This window comes from Neomonachus schauinslandi, chromosome 3, assembly GCF_002201575.2.
Source record: "Neomonachus schauinslandi chromosome 3, ASM220157v2, whole genome shotgun sequence".
In the NCBI taxonomy this organism is placed as follows: domain Eukaryota; kingdom Metazoa; phylum Chordata; class Mammalia; order Carnivora; family Phocidae; genus Neomonachus; species Neomonachus schauinslandi.
This window is the reverse complement of record NC_058405.1, coordinates 139,877,725-139,900,661: the sequence shown is the minus strand read 5'-3', so window position 1 is coordinate 139,900,661 and position 22,937 is coordinate 139,877,725. Positions and strand designations below refer to the sequence as shown.

The 22,937-nt window shown below is 36.3% G+C and overlaps 1 protein-coding gene across 1 annotated transcript in view; it reads left to right on the top strand.

Moving 5' to 3' along the window:
• Positions 1-22,937, top strand: part of SESTD1 (SEC14 and spectrin domain containing 1) — a 111,214-nt gene that overhangs the window by 5,643 nt on the left and 82,634 nt on the right. The window contains exons 2-3 of the mRNA XM_021702792.1: positions 12,104-12,183; positions 14,996-15,104. Of these exons, the coding sequence (XP_021558467.1) occupies positions 12,129-12,183; positions 14,996-15,104 (164 nt within the window). The 5' untranslated portion in view covers positions 12,104-12,128. The remainder of the gene's footprint in view (positions 1-12,103; positions 12,184-14,995; positions 15,105-22,937) is intronic.

Genomic DNA, 22,937 nt, shown 5'->3' with positions numbered 1-22,937 from the left:
TATTGAGATAAAATTTACATGCCATAGAATTCATCCATTTTAAGTGTACAATTCAGTGATTTTTTTTTTTAGTAGATTTGTGGAATTATCACTACAATTTGATTTTACACTTTCATCCATGAAGAAAGAATCCTCATGCCCATTACCAGTAATTCCCCAAACCTACTCCAGCCCTAGGCAACCACTAATTTACTTTCTGTCTCTATGAATTTGCCAACTTTGGATATTTCATATAAATGGAATCATGTAATATATGACCTTTTGTGTTTGTCTTCTTTCACTTAGTATGTTTTTAAGGTTCATTTATGTTATACCATGTATCATTACTTCATTCCTTTTTCTTGCCAATTATCCATTATATGGATGTACCACATTTTGTTTATCCATTCAGAATAGATGTGTGTTTCCATGTCTTGAGTGTTATGAATAGTACTGCTATGAACATTTATGTGTTTTTGTGGGGATGTATTTATTTATTTAAAAAATTATTAACATTTATGAAATAATGGTTCTCTGCTATTTGTGTTTTTATTTATTTATTTATTTATTTATTATTAAAAGATTTTATTTATTTATTTGACAGAGTGAGACACAGCGAGAAAGGGAACACAAGCAGGGGGAGTGGGAGCGGGAGAAGCAGGCTCCCCGCTGAGCAGGGAGCCCGATGCGGGACTCGATCCCAGGACCCTGGGATCACGACCTGAGCCAAAGGCAGACGCTTAACCGACTGAGCCACCCAGGCATCCCTTTATTTATTTATTTTTTTAAAATTTATTTATTTGAGAGAGAGAGATTTTTATTTAATAAATCTTAAATTTATTTTTTTTAAGATTTATTTATTTGAGAGCAGCAGAGAGGGGCAGAGGGAGAGGGAGAAACAGGCTTCCCGCTGAGCAGGGAACCTGATGTGGGGCTCGAACCCAGGACCCTGGGATCATTACTGGAGCCGAAGGCAGACACTTAACCAACTGAGCCATCCAAGTGCCCCTATTTGTGTGTTTTTAATTTAGATTTTATTTTGTGATAATATAGTGGAGAGAAGCACTGTGCAGGGTTTTAGGGTTTCATGAAATTGGGGTTAATGTTATTTGCATGCAGCCTTAGGAGGGTAAATCTATGTCCTCTAGATCTCCATTTCTGCTCTAGATTGGATGTTTTTGTCCCCCCCCCAAAATTCATATGTTGAAAACTAATCCCCATTGTGATGGTATTTGGAGGTGGGCCTTGGGAGGTGATTAGTGTGCTCTTATAAAAGAGACCCCAGAATGCTCCCTTGCCCTTCCCACCATGCAAGGACACATGTAGAGGATGGACCTCTTGTGGGTCAGGAAGTGGGCCTTCACCAGACACCTCTGTATTGATCTTGGACTTCTCAACCTCCAGAAATGTGAGAAATAAATTTCTGTTATTTATAAGATACCCACTTTATGGTATTTTGTTATAGCAGCCTGACCAGAACCATGAGAAATAAATTTCTTTTGGTATTTTTGTTATAGCAGCCCAAACAGACTAAGACAGTTTCCTTATCAATATAATGAAAAAGTTGGAGTAGATGCTGTCTATGATTCTTAGTCTGTGATTTATAAATCTGTTCATTTCTGTATGATCTTGGGGAAATTCTCTTTGCCTCCCTTTTCTCATCAGAAAAAATGGGGTTACTAACAAAATAGTATGTTGTTGTGAGGATGAAATAATAGTCTTGAGCATAAAAAAATGCCAAGATGTATTGAGTTACTTAAAGTTGTGGCCATTTTAGTGTGTTGGGCCAAGAAAGCCTTAGGAGGGAATGCTTTGGTTGTGGCCTTGGAGATCAGTGGTAGTAAATCAGTGATTAGTGGAGGAAGGAAAATTTACCTGCTAATAATAGATTTATTGAGTGCCTACCATCCTGGAGTATATTAAATACTATACATATATTAGCTCACTGAATTCTCAGTCCTGTGAGTTAGTTCAAGGATTATGCTTGTAAGTGAAATTAAAGTAATTGCCTAAGCCACCTAGTTAGTAAATGACTGCTTTGGAGTCACACCTTGTCTCCAAGGCCATGATCTTTATTTACCACTGCACTGAACTGCCTTTTAGAAAGAACAGCTCTTTGGAACAGAATCCCATGGCAGAGAAGTTTTCAGCGGGGGAGGTCTTTGCTTGGGGAAAGGTAGCTAGTATTATTAACAGTCCTTATGAGGTATAAAAGAGGTGATCATTTTATGAATAGTTTTTCATGTGTCTTATATTACTTTGTTCCATTGATGGTGAAGTGACATTTTAGTGAACAAGTTAAAGGATTTGCAGTATGTTCAATATTGCTTTTGTGGTTTTGTAGTTTAAAAAACCAATACATTACAGTGTACATTGTTTTTTTAAATGAGATTTTTAGTATGATGGAAAATAACTCTTTTACATGTTCCACTGGCTTCTTTCTGCCGGGTAATACTGTAATTCCATTTTTGAGTAGTTAACTTAAAATACTTGAGTAGTTAACTTAAATACTTTTAAACATTTTTTAGTATGATTTTTTACTTTTTTTCCAGTGTGGTGTTTGGTATGTGCCTTATATTGATATTATATAAATAAAGAAATGTGATAGTGCCAAAATCTCAGTTCGTGTTATATGTATATTTCAGTTGAACAAAAGTTCTCTTGTGAATGTGTGGTATCCAACATATAAACAGTTGGATACTAAAAATTAATTTTTATGCCAATTCTTTGGAATTAGGAATCTGATGATACATTGAACCTTTGTTCAAATCCATTAGACTGTTAATATCTGGGATAGATACTGGATTTTGTCTGAGATCAGCTCAGTGAAAGGCATGTATGTCTTTGCCAAGAATAGAGGAAGAACGCGTCTTTCTAGGGTAAAGGTTAGGAGAGAAGAGGTTTGGTGATTACCCAGAGAAATTCTGAGATGAAGAGAAGGGCAGGAGATCTATAGCAGGTGAAGAGGGATTGGAATCTAGAAATGAGAGTTTGTAAAGTTATTATGGCTGGATGTGCTTCTTCCTCTGGTGATAGAGGGAGACCTACCCAGCCAGGTGAACTCGATGGGCATATTCATTGCCCTGGAGAAGGAAGTGGTCCAGGCTTCTTGGAGCTCAGGAAGACTGAGATGCAGAAACCATGCAGGTAGAGAGCTCATCTGAGAGCTTTGGAAACCTATAAAGAGGCTTTAGCCTTGGGATTCTCTATAGCTAGGGATGCCAGAAATACCTTTACCTTCCTGGAATTCTTCAAGCCTGATTCACTTTGCTAAAACAATATTCCCTTTTCTTGCTCTTCCCCACTTTTGGTGAAGAAGCAGCCAAACTCCTGAGAATTTATCACTACACAGACAAAAAGAACCAAAGATTTGTAAAGTTTATACAGTTAAGGAATTTTTATATTGGGCTTTCAAAAAATGGAGGTTTGCATCTGCTAGGGGTTTGGTAGAATAGCTAGAGTTGTGGAGAAATCCTTAAGGAACTGACTTCCCTATGTTTCTGACCTTGTAGATTAACAGTGTCACTGGCTCCTTTGGAAAAGGGGCAGGGCAAGAAGGGTGGTGTAGGAGTAGTTGCTTGTATTGTTTTTGAGGAGAGTAAAGTGGTGTCCTATTATTACCATTAACAGTAGACTTGAATTTTTGAAGTTTAGTTATAGTATAGGACTTTTAATGTCCCACTGAACTTAATACAGATTTTTTTTCTGTCTTTTGAGGTAGATTATTGATATTTTCATAGCAAACTCAAAATATTTCTCTTTCTAACCTTTCTTCCTTTCTCCCTCCCTTACTGAATAAACTAGGTCCTGATGCATTTGTAAAAATGATACTATACAATGGTATTTTAGCTTTCAGTTTTTAGAGAAATTATAGTTTTGGCTAGATGTGTATTATGGCTAACCAAAGTTAACCATTATTTTATCACTTTTATTTAAAATCTATTCAAACGGATTGTTCATTCATTTAGAATTGTCAATGTTATTGTAAAACCAGATTAATAATCATACACTGGCATAACGAAAAATTACATAAATTTTCAACTCTTGATCTGCTTCACTGTTGTATTATTGTAAAGTTGGATAATGTTTATTTCTGCATAATTTTATATATGGCTATGTAGAGTGATGAACCCAGTTAGATAGTATCTATATGTGTGCTTGTTTTCATCTCCAAGATTGCTTTTACTTCATAACAACAGTTGAAGGTATTTCTAATCTGAATTTAAGGACAGCTGTAGTATTTCTTCTGGAAATGCAGGCTGAGGAGCCAGCATTCTGATTTTGTTCATTGCCATTATGTGTCTACATGATGTAGACTTATTAGAGATGATTTAGTTAGCTTTAGGCTATCCTAATGGGTTTTCACTGGTTGTTAAAGCTCTTTGAAGAATCTAACTAAATTTTCCAAATAAACTGGTTGATTTATGCTTATTGAGAGAGGAGTTCCAGTGTACCCACTCATATCATCAATTACAATCTGTTAGGAAGTGTGATTTGCCCAGTCTTGATTAAAAGGCTTGCCATTCTCTTTTCCTTATGCTCAGCGCATCCTCTGCTGCCCTCTAAAGGCTGCCCATAGGTAGTACCATTGATGTCCATCTAACCACCATCACGGACCTGCCTTTCTCTAGCATCCAGCAGTTCATGTACCTGCTGGATCTGTGGGAGACTGTCCCAGTAGAAAGAAACTGGGAGGAGCTGCTTTGAAGGAAAAGCATGCACATATGATCCTATGATTGCCCCACACTTGGAATAATGTTAGGATTTATAGGGTGTTTGTTTCATATATTTCTTCATTTGTTTATACATTCATTTATTAGATTTTTTTGAATGCCAAGTCTGTCTAGCACCTAACGTTGCCTAGATTTGTTAGGTGCTTATTATAGTTTTGTTAAATGAGGAATGAATGAATGGGTAAATACAAAGATAAATCAGAGATGATCTCTGGCCTTGGGGAGACAAGATACCAATTTACCTATTTGGCTGTCCAAATTTTCCTCTTTTAATGCTCCAAGATCTTGGGAGAGATGTTCAAAGTAGAAGATGGATACAAATATTAGTTGAAACTTAGTCTCCTTTACATATCTAGTTCTTAGAATTTGTCATCTCTAATTGTAAAGATCTGTTATTTATTTATTTTCCCACTTGTATGATGTACTTAGAGTAGTGAAATTCATAGAGACAGAGAAGAGAATGGTTGCGGGGTGGTGGGTTGGGGCATGGGAAAATGAAGAGTTGTTTAATGGGAACAGAGTTTCAGTTTTGCAAGGTGAAAAAAGTTCTGGAGTTGGATGGGGTGATGATTGCACAACAGTGTGAATGTACTTTATAAGGGCTCTGTTTTAGGTAGGATTATTTTGTGGCCAGGAGTGGTAATAATTGACTTCAGTGTTTCTTGCTTTTGGTTGAAGATAACATGCAGTCATGGTTGCACATTTTTCTTTATATTCACTTGACTCCAAGGCATCTCATCTGCTATAAACTCTGACTTTCTGCCTCTTTTATATTTAATAAATTGTAACAAAATGGGTCATTTTAAATGACCGTATGTGAAATATGACATGTTTTTGTTAAGCATGTTGTGAATTGTTTAATTCTTCCATTTCTTTTTTTTTTTTTTTAAGATTTTATTTATTTATTTGACAGAGAGAGAGACACAGCGAGAGAGAGAACACAAGTGGAGGGAGTGGGAGAGGGAGAATCAGGCTTCCTGCTGAGCAGGGAGCCTGATGCAGGTGGGGCTCAATCCCAGGACCCCGGGATCATGACCTGAGCCGAAGGCAGATGCTTAATGACTGAGCCACCCAGGCGCCCCTAATTCTTCCATTTCTTAACTTGCTTCATGTAGCAAGTTTATAAGAAAATTATTTTCCTTGATTTATTAATTAATTAATATCAGGTACATGTTCATCATTGCCTTCTTTTCTTGTTTGAGAATATGATCCACTCAAATATATTTAGGTTGAATAAGCTTCTTGTGAATAATAATGTTTGTCTCTATCTTACTGGAGAAGAGCATGACCTTTGTATTATGTAACATTTTATTGTGGTGATGGTAGTGGATGGTTGTATTTTGCAAGATTTTCCTTTATTTTTGTGTTTTGTACATTATTTTAACTATTCTGTGAGATATAGGAGATAACCAGAGATAGGCAAATTTTTTTTATGGCTGTGCTAATGAGTTGAAAAATCTAAAGCAAATAACTTTGGAAAAACTATTTAATTGGAACTAGTAGTACAGTAATCATTTTTCATTACCCATCTGTTTTGTGATGGCAATGAAAGATTGGTGGAAAGGAGACTCTAGAAGGGTAAACATCACAGCTTTCTTTTTTTTAATTTTTTAATTTTTTAAAGTTTTTTTTTTTTAGAGTGAGTGCAAGTGGGGGGAGAGGAAGAGGGAGTGAGAGAATCTTTAAAAATTTTTTTATTTAAATTCAATTTAGGTAATATACACTGTATTATTAGTTTCAGGGGTAAACCTTAATGATTCATCAGTTGCAGACAACTCCCAGTGCTCACCACCTCAAGTGCCCTCTTTAATGCTCATTGCTCAATTACCCCATCCCCCACCCACCTTCCCTCCAGCAACCCTCAGTTTGTTAACTACAGTTAGAGTTTCTTATGGTTTTCCTCCCTGTTTATTTTATTTTATTTATTTATTTTCCTTCCCTTCCCCTCTGTTGATCTGTTTTGTTTCTTAAATTCCACATATGAATGAAATCATATGGTATTTGTCTTTCTTTGACTGACTTCACTTAGCACAATACCCTCTAGTTCTATCCATGTCATTGCAAATGGCAAGATTTCATTCTTTTTGATGACTGCGTAATATTCCATTGTATGTATATGTGTGTGTATGTATAAATATACATATATATATATATACACACACACATACATACCACGTCTTATTTATCCATTCATGTGTCAGTGGACATCTGGGCTCTTTCCGTAGTTTGGTATTGTGAACATTGCTGCTATAAGCATTGGGGTGCATGTGCCCTTTAGAATCACTGTGTTTGTATCCTTTGGATAAATACCTAGTAGTTCAATTGCTGGGTCATATGGTAGTTCTATTTTTAACTTTTGGAGGAAACTCCATACTGTTTTCCAGAGTGGCTGCTCCAGTTTGCATTCCCATTAACAGTGTAAGAGGGTTCCCCTTATTCTGCATCCTCACCAACATCTATTGTTTCCTGACTAATTTTAGCTATTCTGACTGGAGTGAGGCAGTATCTCATTTTGGTTTTGATTTGTATTTCCCTGATGCTGAGTGATGTTGAGCATTTTTTCATGTGTTTGTTAGCCATAAGAGAGAGAGAGAATCTTAAGCAGGCTCCACACCTAGTGTGGAGCCTGATGCGGGGCATGATCTCATGACCTGAGCCGAAATCAAGAGTCAGACACTTAACTGACTGAGCCACCTGGGTAGGTGCCCCAGCAGCTTTCATTTCTTGGCTACTTTACATTTTATCCATGAGGTCATTTGAAATGGCCTATATTTCTCATTAAGCAACTTTTTCATCACTTTCAGCATATTCTTAAAAAAAAGCTGTTTGATTAAAAAAAAAATCTTAGTATTTTGTCATGCTTGGATGGTTCTGTAAAGTAATGGAAAGTTTGGATAAAACATCCATCTCTCAGGAGACAGTGACAAAAAAGTAAGACTGCTTTTAGATATCATAGTGTGTCAAGGTAAATCTAGACTGGAGACTCAGACCATCTATCTTTTTCACTTTAAGTATATGGAGAATAATACAATGGTGAAAAATTTGGCATTGTCGGTATACAATCAATAACATGACTTGCAAAGCTTGGATAACACAGATACTACTTTAAGGGTCAGCTGCAGTCATCATTTCTTATGCCTTGTGGATCTTTGGAATTCCAGATGGTCTTTTCTCTTGGGTACTGGTTAATTGGGTTTTAGTGTGGCAATGGTTTAAACCTTAGTATTGATGGACATTTTCATTCAGAATAAATGGCAAAAAATTAAAAAAAAACATTAAATGATTGCAGACACCATCTACTAAACTCTGAATTACGGTTTTGTTTCCTATACCAAGCAAGTTTCTCTGTTGACTAAATGGGAAGGATATTCTAGCTAACTTAAGCAGAAAAGGGATTTATTGGAAGGATGTTATATAGCTCACAGAATTGATAATAAGGATAGAGAAATAGGCTCAGAAAATAGGAAGGAACCAAAGGCAATTGAGAATTGGTCTGTGTTCATGCCAAAGGAAAAGTTTAATTAGGAAGCCAGTTCTGTTTCTATGATTACGTTGTTCCTGTATCTGTATTACCCCTTCAAGGTTGAAATTCCTTTGTGGCAGTATCCTATTGACAACCTAGGGCAGCAGTTCTCTTGTTTCCAGCTTATAGGGCGGTCTCTTAGGTCAAAACTGTTTATAACGATTCTTATATCACTTGTCATTTGCACTGTTGATTGTAGAAGCAATGGTAGGCAAAAGTTATGGTGCCTTAGCATGGATTAAGGCAATAGCACATATGTATATCTCATATATATATATATATTTGTGTGTGTATATATGTTATATATATATATATATATGTATATATATTAATTTTGTATATAGTTTAGAGCTCCATCTTGTTCATTTGGCCAGATGTCACTGGATATTTTCAGAGCTGTTTTATCAGTAAGTTGATAATGTAGTGTGAGAATATCATTACTGGAATATATTGCCTGGGTATGAATCCTAACTTCCCCACTTAACTAGCTGTGAGATGCTGGGCAATGTTTAACCTGTCTAAGCTCCAGAGGAGGATTAAATAAGTTAATACAAATAAATAATTTAGAACAATGTATGGCTTATAATAAATATTTAGTAAATGTTTATTTTCATTATTATCATAATTATTGTTGGGGAGGAAAAATTTTTCTCTGCCATTGAAGATTCTTTAGTCTAAGAATTTTTTTTTTTAAAGCTTTTATTTATTTATTTGAGAGAAAGCGAAAGAGAGCGCAAGCAGGGGGAGTGGCAGAGAAAGACGGAGAAGCAGGCTCCCCGATGAGGAGGGAACCGGATTTGGGGCTTGATCCCAGGACCCTGGTATCATGACCTGAACAAAGGCAGATGCTTAACTGACTGAGCCACCCAAGCGCCCCGGAGCTGGTCTGAGAATTAAATTGACATGAGACAGATTGACAGGAGAAAATCAAATTAATTACCTATAGGGAATCCACATAATTATGAGATTCTAAAGACAGCCGGGCAAAATGAGGTCTATATGTCATCCTGAACTTAGGAGAAAGGGGTAGGAAAGCAATTCACAGGAAGATGAAAAAGAGTAAATGTTTGGTAAACAAATGTTGGGCCCTATAGAAACAATAGGAACAATAAGTTATAGAGAGGACTTTAATCAAAGATCAAAGTTTGCTTAAGTTCCTCCCTGTCTACTGCTCTGAGTTCATATTATAATGTGGTTTTCTATAGTGATAGCTCTCTTCCTGGAGCAGGCCCTTTAAGTTCTTTTAGGCATTTAGGGGGAAGGTCAGAGTTTCTGTGTCTTTTGGGCCTTGATTATTTTTGTTTTTAGCTCAAAATAATCTGAATGTTCAAGTGGCATATCTGGGGACAACTAATTCACTCTGAACCCCCACATTATCAAGTTTTCAAATCTGGTCTCTGACAAGGTGGTCACAAGAGAAGGGACCATAGATATGAATCTGAGCTGTTTGGTTTTTGTAGAGCTGGGTAACTGATTCATCAGGTTAAGATATTGATCTGGAAGTATGAACTGCTGGTTTTATTTTATTTATTATTATTATTATTTGTTTATTAAGATTTTATTTATTTATTTGACGGAGAGAGAGACAGCAAGAGAGGGAACACAGCAGGGGGAGTAGGAGAGGGAGAAGCAGGCTACCTGTTGATCAGGGAGCCCGATGCGGGGCTCGATCCCAGGACCCTGGGATCATGACCTGAGCCAAAGGCAGACGCTTAACGACTGAGCCACCCAGGTGCCCCTATTATTATTTTTTAAGATTTTATATACCTGAGATAGAGTGAGAAAGAGTGAGAGAGCACAAGTTGGGGGGAGGGGCAGAGGGAGAGGGAGAAGCAGGCTCTCCACTGAGCAGGAAGCCTGCTGTGGGGCTCCATCCCAGGATCCCGAGATCGTGACCTGAACCAAAGGCAGACACTCAACCGACTGAGCCATCCAGGCGCTCTTGCTACTGGTTTTAGATTTAAAATGTATAATGTGAGCTTTTCCATCATGTTTCCTACTAGTTGTATGTCAGCTGGGGCCAATGTAGAACAAAAATGAACAAATTGCAAACAAATATTCAAGAATAAAACTTGAAAAATATATCCTATTTAGTTTGATAGTGATTTTTTCTTTGTAGACGGGTACAAATAATGGTAATTTTTTTTGTATACACAGAAGCTGTAAAATAATATATTTCTTTAAGTAATCTTGTTTAGTCATTATTTGACAAATATTAAGACCACATCTTTTTTCGTTAATACCTGAGTTTTTTTCCTTAAAAGACTTTTTTTTTTTAGGGCAGGGCTATGACTTGAGTTTTTAGTTCCAGCTGATAACACAGTATCTGAAATGGGATACATTCATAGCTAATTTTTGCTGAATAAGTAATATATTTTCATATGGAGTCACATTTTCTACTCTGCTTGAAAATTATTTTCAAAAGAGTATGCTTTGTGGTGACTATAGTTTATAATACTTTACTGCATATTTGAAATTGCTAAGAGAGTAGGTCTTAAAAGTTGTCATAAAAAAATTTTGTAACTATGGTGAGGGATGTTAACTAGACTTACTGTGATCACTTTGCAATATATGCAAATAGTGAATCATATTGTACACATGTCAGTTATATCTCAATTAAAAAAGGAGGCTGTTAAAAAAATGAGTATGGCTTCACTAAATACAATGCAAATTCGTGGGGTATTGCAAGGAGCTCTCACAGTATATTGCGATGGTGGGTCACTGTGAGGTGGGATGGGGAAGGGAAGGATAAAATGTGCTGGAGAATACTCTCAGACATGCAGCTAAGTATAGGTGGATAATATAATTGAACCTTTGATTTTTTTGTTTTGTTTTGTTTTAAATGTCCTGCTCTCCTCAAAATCCTGTTTTATTAGTATACCGGGCTGGCTAAGCCTCCAGATGCCTGCACAAGACAAGAAACTGTCTTGTCCTTAGGCCTTGCTGTATGGATATTTATTGTATTTTGTATTTAGGCATAACCCCTGGCTGTGGCCAAGTGAACACTAGAAAACTAAACCAAGAACAGTTAATTATAGCTTGATAGGAAGAGATCATCAGCTGGGTTAATCAAATTTTTCCCTGGAGATTTAAAAAAAATTCAGAATGTGGAGAGATGGAGACAGTAACAGTGGGGACAATAATTGAAACAGTGTATTAGGAAATATATTGAGGTAAACATGATAAGATGTGTTACCATGTGATATGGAGAAGCAAAAATATGAGAAATTAGAGATAGCCATTTAATAATAGTGGAACCGAAAGAGTGAGATATTTGGAATTAAGCTGTATAATTAATAAGGAGAGCACTAGAGAAAAGATTGCCTCTTTGAGTAATTGATTCAATCCTTTATTTAACAAGAATTTATTGAATTACTTACTGCTATGTACCAGACACTGTTCTACCCCAAGAGTACTGCTCCGGAAAAGAGTTAAGCCAGTGGGGCGCCTGGCTGGCTCAGTCGGTAGAGCATGTGCCTCTTGATCTGAGGGTCCTGAGTTAGAGTGCCATGTTGGGTGTGGAGCCTACTTAAAAAAACAAAACAAAACAATAACAAACAAAAACAGTTAAGCTAGTGATTCTCAACCAGCTGTGATTTTTGCCTACCAGAGAATATTTGGCAATGTTCAGAGACATTTTGGTTGTCACAGCTTGAAAGGGGGGGAGTGCTATTTGTATTCTAATGAGTAGAGGCCAGGGATGCTGCTAAATGCAATGCACAGAATAATTCTTAAAAAAATAAATAATCTGACTCAAAATGTCAGTAATGCTGAAATTTAGAGACCCCCTGGGATAAGCCATCATAAGTATGTATTTCACAGAATAATTATTATCTTGTAGTTAACATTTAACTTTCTTTGTTTTCAGAAGTGAGAAAGTTTACTGGAGTAAAATGGAGGCCTCAGTAATATTACCCATCCTGAAGAAAAAACTTGCGTTCCTTTCAGGTATGCTTTCTTCTTAAAATTGGAAGTGTTTGATGTATAGTTTTGTTTAAACTTTTTTCTTTGATAAGTTTGACAGAAATGCATTTTTCTGGGAAGGTTTCATTTCAGAGACCTCTTTTATTTCTGAGACCTCTTTTAGTCAGAATGGATAGCTGTGTGAGTCACCTCTCACTGTTGGTACTTGGCAGGCCAATATTTATTCTGTAATTGATTAAAATGACCTGTACAAGGTAGATGTCATATCTTTTTATATAAAAATGAAATAATACGGGCCAAGAATAATTGACTAACCCCCACCTAAATAATTGTTTTTGAAATATAGAATTAGTTTTTATGATACCCTGCATCCTAGCTTTTGTCTTCCATCTTCCTGTGAGATAGTTTCAGTGCACTTGCAGGAATTAAGAAATATCAGTTACATGGTTTTCACTTTTTACTGTTCAAACTGGGTTATACAGGCTTGAATTTATCTGGTTATTAACCTAAAGTATGTATCAGCTAAGAATCAAAGAGAAGCTGCAAGATACTTTATTAGTGTGAGAGCAGGGACATGGCATATTGGGTATAGCGATTTTCTGGAATTAAGGATCATTGAGTAAATTTGCACATGCTTTGGAATAGGTACTATGGCCTGCCTGTTTAGGGTTACTTGGACTTTTTTTATCTTGCTTTTTATTTCTTTTTTTCTTTAGATCCTATCATAATTGTCTTGATCATTAAGCTACCAACATCCTTTTTTAAAAGTATATTGTATCTCTCTTTGTTTTTATTTTATTTTATTTTATTTTAAAGATTTTTATTTATTTATTTGAGAGAATGACAGAGAGCATGAGAGGGGGAAGGGTCAGAGGGAGTAGCAGACTCCCTGCTGAGCAGGGAGCCCGATGCATGACTCTATCCTGGGACTCCAGGATCATGACCTGAGCCAAAGGCAGTTGCTTAACCAACTGAGCCACCCAGGCGCCCTTGTATCTCTCTTTGAATTGGTATGTTTTTCTAGTGTGGATTATAAAGGACAAAATAAGATATTGAATTCCACTAGTATTCTTGTTTCCTTATTTAATGTATTTCCTTATTTATTTATTTATTTATTTATTTTAAAGATTTTATTTATTTGACAGAGACAGCGAGAGAGGGAACACAAGCAGGGGGAGTGGGAGAGGGAGAAGCAGGCTTCCCACCGAGCAGGGAGCCCGATGTGGGGCTTGATCCCAGGACTCTGGGATCATGACCTGAGCCGAAGGCAGTTGCTTAACCAACTGAGCCACCCAGGCGCCCCTATTTCCTTTTTTAAAATACAGCTTCTTTTCTTACCAGTTGACGCTTATGTTTTCTCCATTCTTTTCTGATACTAATGGTGTTACAGGAAACATTCTTATTCATTGTTCGTGTACTTTGTACAAGTTCAGCAGTATAAATTCCCATAAGTGGAGCTGTTAAAGAGAATTTACATTTAAATTTGTGTTAGGTTTTGTTGGATTACCCTCTAAGAATATTGTTTCAATTTCTGTTTCTCCCACCAGTGTAAGAAAATATCTGTTTGCCCACACTGTTGCCAAGAGTGGATATTATTATTCTTCTGTAATCTTTATCAGTGACATTTTTGCATCTTTATGACACTTATCTATGTGCAGCATTTCACTCTGTTGGCCATATTTACTTTTTTAAAAAAGATTTTATTTATTTACAGAGAGGGTGTGGGCGTGTGCAAGGGCGGGGGGGAGAGAATCCTTGAGCACACTCCCCGTTGAGCATGGAGCCAGTCTTGAGGCTTGATCTCAAGACCCTGAGTTCATGACCTGAGCTGAAACCAAGAGTCAGTTGCTTAACCGACTGAGCCACCCAGGCGCCCCAGCCATATCTATCTTGAAGGTTTTTTTTTCTCTTGGCTATGCCCTCTTTTGCATTTACTCTAGTAATTATTTTATTGTTCCTTGGTGAAAGCTGAGGACATGAGGTTAAATGTAGTCCTGAATGTTGGAACTGTCCTCTGAAGACAAGTCCACAGTGGGTCAGAATGCTACAGTTCAGATATGAACCTTTTTGCACATTTGGTTTAATGCAGGCGTAAAACTTAGCAATTTTTGAGGAGCAAATGAAATTTCCCTTAGCCCACCCTTCTTGACTTTCTCTGTTGACTATTAATTATTTCAACCAATAGTTTTCACCTTTTTTTAGTAATAGAGAAAAACTTTTCAAACCAAAATCACTTGGGGGGGTTCAGCTTGAAAACCATGGGTGCAATTCATTTAAAAAAAATAAAACCTGAACAAAACCCATGAGTAGTTGAAGTCACTATTGATTATCTCTTAAGTTCAACCATTTGAAATTATATTTATTCAGATTAAACAAACTGGTTGAATATTATTAATTTATATGGTTAACCTAATAAAAGAAAATCATTTGTGGTTGGTCCATCATGAATTGCCCTTATGTCATTCATAGTAGTTGTATTTTTCACTTCACAGCTTTCAGTTTTTAGTGATAGATTTCTAGAGATCATATAGAATTTTTACCTTTAATATTTGCTGTTTTTTAAGCTTCTAAAATTGCCGTAAATGTCAGTTGTGTCGGAGAATGGACTTCAGTGTCAAAGTCAGTCACATGGGGAACTTTCAAAGAAGAAATGTGTGTATAAAAATTTTGCTATACTACTATAAACATTTATAATATATAAAATAAGCAGCTATTAGATAGTTCTTTTTACTTATATCTTAAGTACTATTTGTTTTAATAACATTGGACCCAAACATATTTATTTAGTGCTTTAATATCTATTACATGTTGTATTTTTATCTTTTTTTTCTAATAGGAGGAAAGGACAGACGGAGTGGCCTCATTCTGACAATTCCATTATGCCTGGAACAGACAAATATGGATGAGCTGAGTGTTACCTTAGACTACCTACTCAGCATTCCAAGGTGACTCTAAAGGTGTCTTTTTAAAAATCTTGATATGTTGTCATTCACTTACTAATGTTTCCTGTTATTAAGGTGTATGTTGCTATGTCACCTGCTTTTATTAGTGAAATTATAATTAAAAACACTAGAATCAGTCATTTCTGATACAACAGCAGATGAAAGAATTATTATATGCTCTTAATGCACTGGATAATGTGATACAGATTTCCAAAATGTATGCACTGTCAACCTTTAAGGAACACAAAGACTGAGCATCTCTGTACCATGCAACTTGAGAAAACACAGAGAAGGGAATTTAGTAGAAAGCGTCTTTTATTTAAATAACTATTTCACTATATAGATATAAACCTGTAGGTTTTAATATACTGAGTAAAGGCTATTAGGAATTCAAAACATTTTTATTTTAAAAAATGCAAAAAATGTTTGTTTTAATTGAAGATCCTTGGATTTTGTATTTCTTGGGTGAAGACAAAACAAACTTTTTGCTTGAGCCTCCCCATCACTTCAACAACAAAAATAAGCTCCCTCCCCAATTTCCTCTTCCATATGTGATATTTGGAGGCTGAAGTCTTACTGCATGTTAGAATCATCTGGAGATTTTTTTTTTTCAAAATTCTAATGCTCTCCAGAGATTCTGATTGAGTTGTTCTTGGGAGGTCTGCTCATCAGATGTTTTTTAAAAAAAATCTTTTAATGGGGTGCCTGGCTGGCTCAGTTGGTGGAGCATATAACTCTTAATCTTGGGGTTGTGAGTTCGAGCCCCACACTGGGTGTAGAGATTACTTAAAATCTTTAAAAAATACATCCTTTGGGCTTCTGGGTGCCTCAGTTGGTTAAACGTCCGACTGTTGATTTTGGCTTGGGTCATAATCCTGGGGTCCCGGGATCAAGCCCTGTGTTGGGCTCCATGCTCAGTGTGGAGTCTGCTTGGGATTCTCTTTCTCTTTCTCCCTCTGGCCATCCCCCCCCCCCCCGCTCATGTTCTCGCTCTCTCTCTCTAATAAGTGAATAAAATCTTAAAAAAAATCCTTTATAATCCTTTCAGCTTCCCAGATAATTCTTATTTGCAGTCAGATTTGCAATCCGCTGTAATAAAGAATGCGAATGAGGACAGACCTTTTGTTTGTAAAATATAGAGGTGGTTTTGGAACAAAATTCTCTCTTATTTAATGCTCTTGAGCTCCAGATAATGAGTTTTAAACATTTTAGTTGAACAGTTCTTTGTATTCTTCCTGTATTTGCATTATTGATAAAATGGATTATTTCGTTTTAAACCACCTTGCACAGTATAGGGTTAAAACTGTATTTTAGAACCACTGACTTTAAATCATTGGCCTGTAATTCCAATATTGGCCTGTAATTTAATGATTCTCTTGCTGATTGTTTTTTTCTGTATTGGGGAAATAGAGGTCTTCAAGTGAGAATTTTCAAATTTTTTTTTACTTTCTGGGAAGGAAAGTTAGCAGAACTGACAGTGTGCTGTGTTAGTATTGAATAACCTTCCTAATCCGCTGAGCTGAATGCTAATTTGTATTATTCACCATTGGATAACAAACTGTTTCTGGGTAAATGATACCAGCTAGACATACAGCTAGCAAATTCTGAAAAAGTATGCATATTTCATAGATGGTTACATGTGATTAGTGAACTTAGAGGCCATCTGAACCAACTGCCTTATTATGTAGATGAGGGAATTGAGACTCAGGTTATAGTTACTTGCCCAGGATTATACAGCTAGTTAGTAGTAGAGCTGGGACTAGAATCTATCATTGCTGACACCAATCCAGAGATCTTCATATTTCAAATGAATAGGGTTTAGTATAGTTGAATCTTAGGTGAGGTGAGGTTCTGAAGTTGGAATGTACTGCACAAATTACTGATAGTCAGAATTATCCATGAAAAATGCTTAAGAATTAGAGGTTAGAGACTTACAAACTTTTTTCATGAACATGCTCGGTTTTCCTCTAGTGACACTGGAGGAACATGTCATTGAGGCTAAGTTCCAGAAGACACATTCAGCTTGTGATTAAGTTTGTGATAAAAAAAATGCATGCTTCTGGGGTGCCTGGGTGGCTCAGTCTGTTCAGATCTTCTGCCTGTTTTTTAATCATACTACTTTTTTTGGTGTTGAGTTACAGAAGTTCTTTATATATTTTTGATATTAACCCCTTATTGGATATATCCCTTGCAAATAGCTTCCCCTAGGTTGACTTTTTGTTTTGTTGATGATTTCCTTTGCTGTGCAAAAGCTTTTTATTTTGGCATAGTCTGAGTAGTTTATTTTTGCTCTTGTTTCCCTGGCCTGAGAAGACATATCCATAAGTATGTTGCTAAAGCCAATGTACAAGATTGTTTTTTAAATTTCTCTTTCTTCTGTGTTGTTATTAGTGTATAGAAAATCATCCGATTTCTTTATATTAATTTGTATCTTACAACTTTACTGATTTCATTTATTACTTCAAATAGTTTTTTGGTGGCATCTTTAGAGTTTTCTGTATATGACATCTTCAGATAATGACAGTTTTACTTCTTTCTTAACAGTTTGGATGTCTTTTATTTCTTTTTCTTGTTTGATTGCTGACTTCCAGTACTATGCTGAACAAAAGTGGTGAGAGTAGACATCCTTGTCTTGTTCCTGATCTTAAAGGAAATGCTTTCCATTTTTCACCATTGAGTATGATTTTAGCTGTGGGTTTTTCTTATATGGCCTTTATTATGTTGAGGTATGTTCCCTCTAAATCCACTTTGTTGATAATGTTTATCATGAACAGATGTTGTGTTTTGTCAAATGCTTTTTCTGCATCTATTGACATAATCATGCAGTTTTTATCCTTTCTCTTGTTAATGTCATGGTATAACATCGATTGATTTGCAAATATCAGACCATCCTTTCATCCCTGGAATAAATCTTACTTGGTCATGGTGAATAATCCTTTTAATGTATTATTAAATGTGCTTTGCTTATATTTTGTTGAGGATGTTTGCATCCACGTTCTTTAGGTATATTGGCCTATATTTTTCTTTTTCTGTATTATCTTTATCTGGTTTTGGTATAAGGATAATGTTGGCCTTACAGAATGAATTTGGAAGTTTCCCTTCCTCTTCTATTTTTCAGAATAGTTTGATAGGAATGGGTATTAACTCTTTAGATATTTGGTTGAATTTATCTGCGAAGCCATCTTGTCCTGGACTTTTGTTTGTTTGGGAGTTTTTTGATTACCAGTTCAATTTTGTTACTAGTAATCAGTATGTCCAAATTTTCTATTTCTTCCTGATGCAGTTTTAGAAAATTGTTTGTTTCTAGGAGTTGATCCATTTCATCTAGGTTGTTTAATTTGTTGGCATATAATTATTTATAGCATTATCTCCTCTAATTCTTCATATATATATTTTTAAATTTATTCATTTGAGACACAGAGATACAGAGAGAGAGAGAGCATGAGCAGGGAGAGAGGCAGAGAGAGAGGGAGAAGCAGGCTCCCTGCTGAGCCAGGAGCCCGATGCTTGGCTCCACCCCAGGACCCTGGGATCATGACCTGAGCCGAAGGCAGATGCTTAACCATCTGAGCCACCCAGGCGCCCCCTAATTCTTCATATTTCTGTGGTGTCAGTTGTCCTCCTTTATCCTTTCTGATTTTATTTATTTGAGTTCCCTTTTTTTGTTGATTAGTCCAGCTAAAGGTTTATCAATTTTGTTTATCTTTTTAAAGAATCAGCTCTTTGTTTCTTTGACCTTTTCTTATTTTTTTTATAGTCTCTATTTTATTTATTTCCACCCTCATCTTTATCATTTCCTTCCTTCTGACATTGGGTTTTGTTTGTTCTTTTTCTGATTCCTTTAGGTGTAAGATTAGATTGTTTGAGATTTTTCATGTTTCTTGAGGTAGGTTTGTATCATTAAGAACTTCCGTTTTAGAACTGCTTTTGCTGCATCCCAAAGATTTTGTACTGTTGTGTTTTTGTTTTTATTTGTCTTCATGTATTTTTTTGATTTTCTCTGATTTCTTCGTTGACCCATTGGTTGTTTAGTAGCATGTTTGGCTTCTGTGTGTTTGTGTTTTTTCTAGTTTTTTTCTTGTAATTGATTTCTAGTTTCATCCTGTTGTGGTAGGAAAAGATGCTTTATATGTCAGTCTTCTTAAATTTATTGAGACTTGTTTTGTGACCTAACATGTGATCTATCCTGGAGAATGTTCCATGTGCATTTGAAAAGAATATGTATTCTGCTGTTTTTGGATGGATTGTTCTGTATATATTTTTTAGGTCCATCTGGCTTAATGTGTCATTCAAAGCCATTGTTTCCTTGTTAGTAATTATGTTCAGGTGATCTATCCATTGATGTAAGTGGGTTGTTAAAGTCCTCTACTATCATTGCATCACTGTCAGTTTCTCCCTTTATGTCTGTTAAAATTTGTTATATGTACTTAGATGCTCTTATGTTGGGTGCCTAGATATTTACAATTGTTACGCTCTCTTGTTGGATGGATCCTTTTATCATTATGCAATGGCCACTGTTTGTCTCTTGCTACAGTCTTTCTTTTAAAGTATATATTGTCTGGAGGCCTGGGTGGCTCAGATGGTTAAGCATCTGCCTTCGATCCCAGGACCCTGGGATCGAGTCCCGCATAGGGCTCCCTGCTAGGCGGGAAGCCAGCTTCTCCCTCTGTCTTCTGCCTTTCTCTCTCTTTCTTTCTCTCTCTGGCTCTCATTAATAAATAAATAAAACATTTAAAAATAAATAAATAAATAAAGTCTATTTTGTCTGATGTAAGTATTGCTGTCCCAGTGTTTTTTTTCTTCTTTGCTTCCTTCTGCCTGGAATATCCTTTTCTATCCCTTTACTTTCAGTCTGTATGTGTCTAGGTCAGAAGTGAGTCTTTTGTAGGCAGCTTTTTTTTTTTAATCAATTTAGTCACCCAGTGTCTTTTGATTGGAGCATTTAGTCAATTTATATTTAGAGTAATTCTGATAGGTATGTACTTAATTGCCATTTTGTTCATTGTTTTCTGATTGTTTTTGTAGTTCTTTTTTTTAATTTATTTTTTTTAAGATTTTATTTATTTGAGAGAGAGAGAATGAGAGAGAGCACATGAGAGGGGTTAGGGTCAGAGGGAGAAGCAGACTCCTTGCCAAGCAGGGAGCCCGATGCGGGACTCGATCCAGGGACTCCAGGATCATGACCTGAGCCGAAGGCAGTTGCTTAACCAACTGAGCCACCCAGTTTTTGTAGTTCTTGTCTGTTCCTTTCTTCTGCTCTCTTGTGATTTGATGGCTTTCTGTAGTGTTCTGGTTGGAATCCTTTCTCTTTATTCTTTTGTTTATCTATTATAGGTTTTTGATTTGTGGTTATCACTGAGTTTATATGTAACATCCCCTATGTATAGCAGTCTGTGTTGATAATTGCTTAAGTTAGAACACATTCTAAAAGTGCTAAATTTTTACTACCCCCCCCATATTTTATGTATATGATGTCATATTTTATATCCGTTTATTTTGTGTATTCCTTGGCATTTTTGTGGATATAATTGATTTTACTACTTTTGTGTTTTAATCTTGATACTGGCTTTATAAGTAATTAATCTGCTAGTTTTACTATATGTTTACTTTTACCTGTGAAATTTTCTCATAATTTTCTTCTAGTTATGCTGTCTTGTTTTCGACTTAAAGAATGTCCTTTGACATTTCTCATAAGACTGTTTTGGTGATGATGAACTCCTTTAACTTTGTTTGTCTGGGAAACTTTATCTTTCAATTCTAAGTGATAATCTTGCTAGGTAGGGTATTCTTGGTTGTAGGTTCTTTTTTTTCCTTTCAGCACTTGAAATATATCATGCCACTCCCTTCTGGACTATGTAACTACTAGTATTCTGTAAGGTATATATTCTGTATGTTCAGAATTTATAAAAAATCTAACTATGGACATTTTTCTTCAAAGAAAGTCTGACACAGAAGCCAAATTTATAAAACAAATAGAAATGGAGGTCCACAGCTGTTTCTGCTCATCATCATCTTCCCTTCTCAAACTCCACTTCCACTGCATTGCCCCCTCCCTCACTTTTAAGGAGCCTTCTTGGAGCTTATAGGACTCTGCAGAGCAATTAAAAGATAATTTGAATATGAGTCTAACACCCTTAATTGATCATGGATTTGTCTTCTTAGATTTTGGAATGTTCAATATAGTCTGTGAGAGTGTGACTGGGATGGCTCCCCCCCTTTATTTAATATATATATATATATATATTTTTAATGGGACTTGCTTCCAAGGAAGTTTGAGCCAGCACCTTCCCTTTTCCTCCTTAAGAAATGCACTTTTAGCAAATGGGGTTATAATTGTATTGACCTTAGAGTTACTTCAAAGTACTGTGGTTAAGTGCTTTGAACATGCTTTTTGTTTTGTTTTTAATTTTTAGATTATTTTTTAGAGAGGGAGAGTGAGCAAGGATGGGCTGGGGAGGGGCAGAGGGAGAGAGAGAATCTTAAGCAGACTCCACACGCAGCACAGAATCTGACACAGGACTTGACCTGGACTGAAATCAAGAGTAGGACACTTAACTGACTGAGCCACCCTGGTGCCCCTTAACATGCTTTATGCTCCTTTTTTTTGTTTTTTAAGATTTTATTTATTTATTTGACACAGAAAGAGTGAGAGAGAGCAAGTACAAGCAGGGGAACGGCAGGCAGGGGAGAAGCAGGCTTCCCTCTGAACATGGAGCCTGATGTGGGGCTTGATCCCAGAACCCTGAGATCGTGACCTGAGCTGAAGGCAGCCGTTTAACCGTTTAACTGACTGAGCCACCCAGGTGCCCCTTTATGCTCTTGATGAGTGTTGTTTTTTTTAATAGTCATCTCACTCATTCAACATACATGTATTGAAAATTTATAATGTGCTGTTTTAAAATGGAACTGCTAAGCCAGTATTCGCTTTCTTTGCCATGTAGTTTTTATTTTTCTTTCCTTTCTCTTTCTTTTCATATGCTTAAGTTCACGTCAAGGGATGGCTAAGTTGTCAAGCTGGACTAGTACAACAATAGCCAAGCTAACTTCTCTGTCCCTATTCTCTTACCACTTTGCACATAAAACAGGATTAATTTCACTGAAACAACAGTTTCTTCCTTCCCAGTTTTCTATGACCTCTTCTTCTTACTGCACGGTGAATTCAATTCGGTAGACATTTATTTTGTGCGTCGTGCATTGTGAAGGCAGGAAAGACTAGGTCTTTGCTCTCAAAAGCAGTCTTTCAGCCTTCTTAACTGCTATGCCAAAACCTTACATGATTCGACTCACTTTTTCAGTTAATATTTCTTGAACACTTATTATGCAAAGCATTTAGTTTTAAGTACTTGTATTAACTAAGTTTTCAAAATAATAAGATAATATTATTTCTATTTCATAGATGAAAAAGGGCAGAGAAATTAAGAAACTTTCTCAAATTAATATGTGGTGCCTTTGCTCATATTCTTTATGCTCTGTATTCCTTAGGCTCTTTAAGGTGCTCCTTTCACACTAAATTTTATTAGCTCCTTTATGTAGATCTTTTCCAGATTCTGCTGTTATCTAAACTTACAGCCCTTGCTGTTTCTGATTCTTTAGGAGTTTAACCATGATGTGTTTAATGATGGTTCTGAAATTTTTATTATTTATTTATTTATTTATTTTTAAAGATTTTATTAATTTGAGATAGAGAGCGAGAGAGCAAGCATGAGCGGGGGGGCAGAGGGAGAGGAGAAGCAGGCTCCCTGCTGAGCAAGGAGCCCAATGTGGGGTTCAATCCCAGCACCCCGGGATCATGACCTGAGCCGAAGGCAGATACTTAACTGACTGAGCCACCCAGGT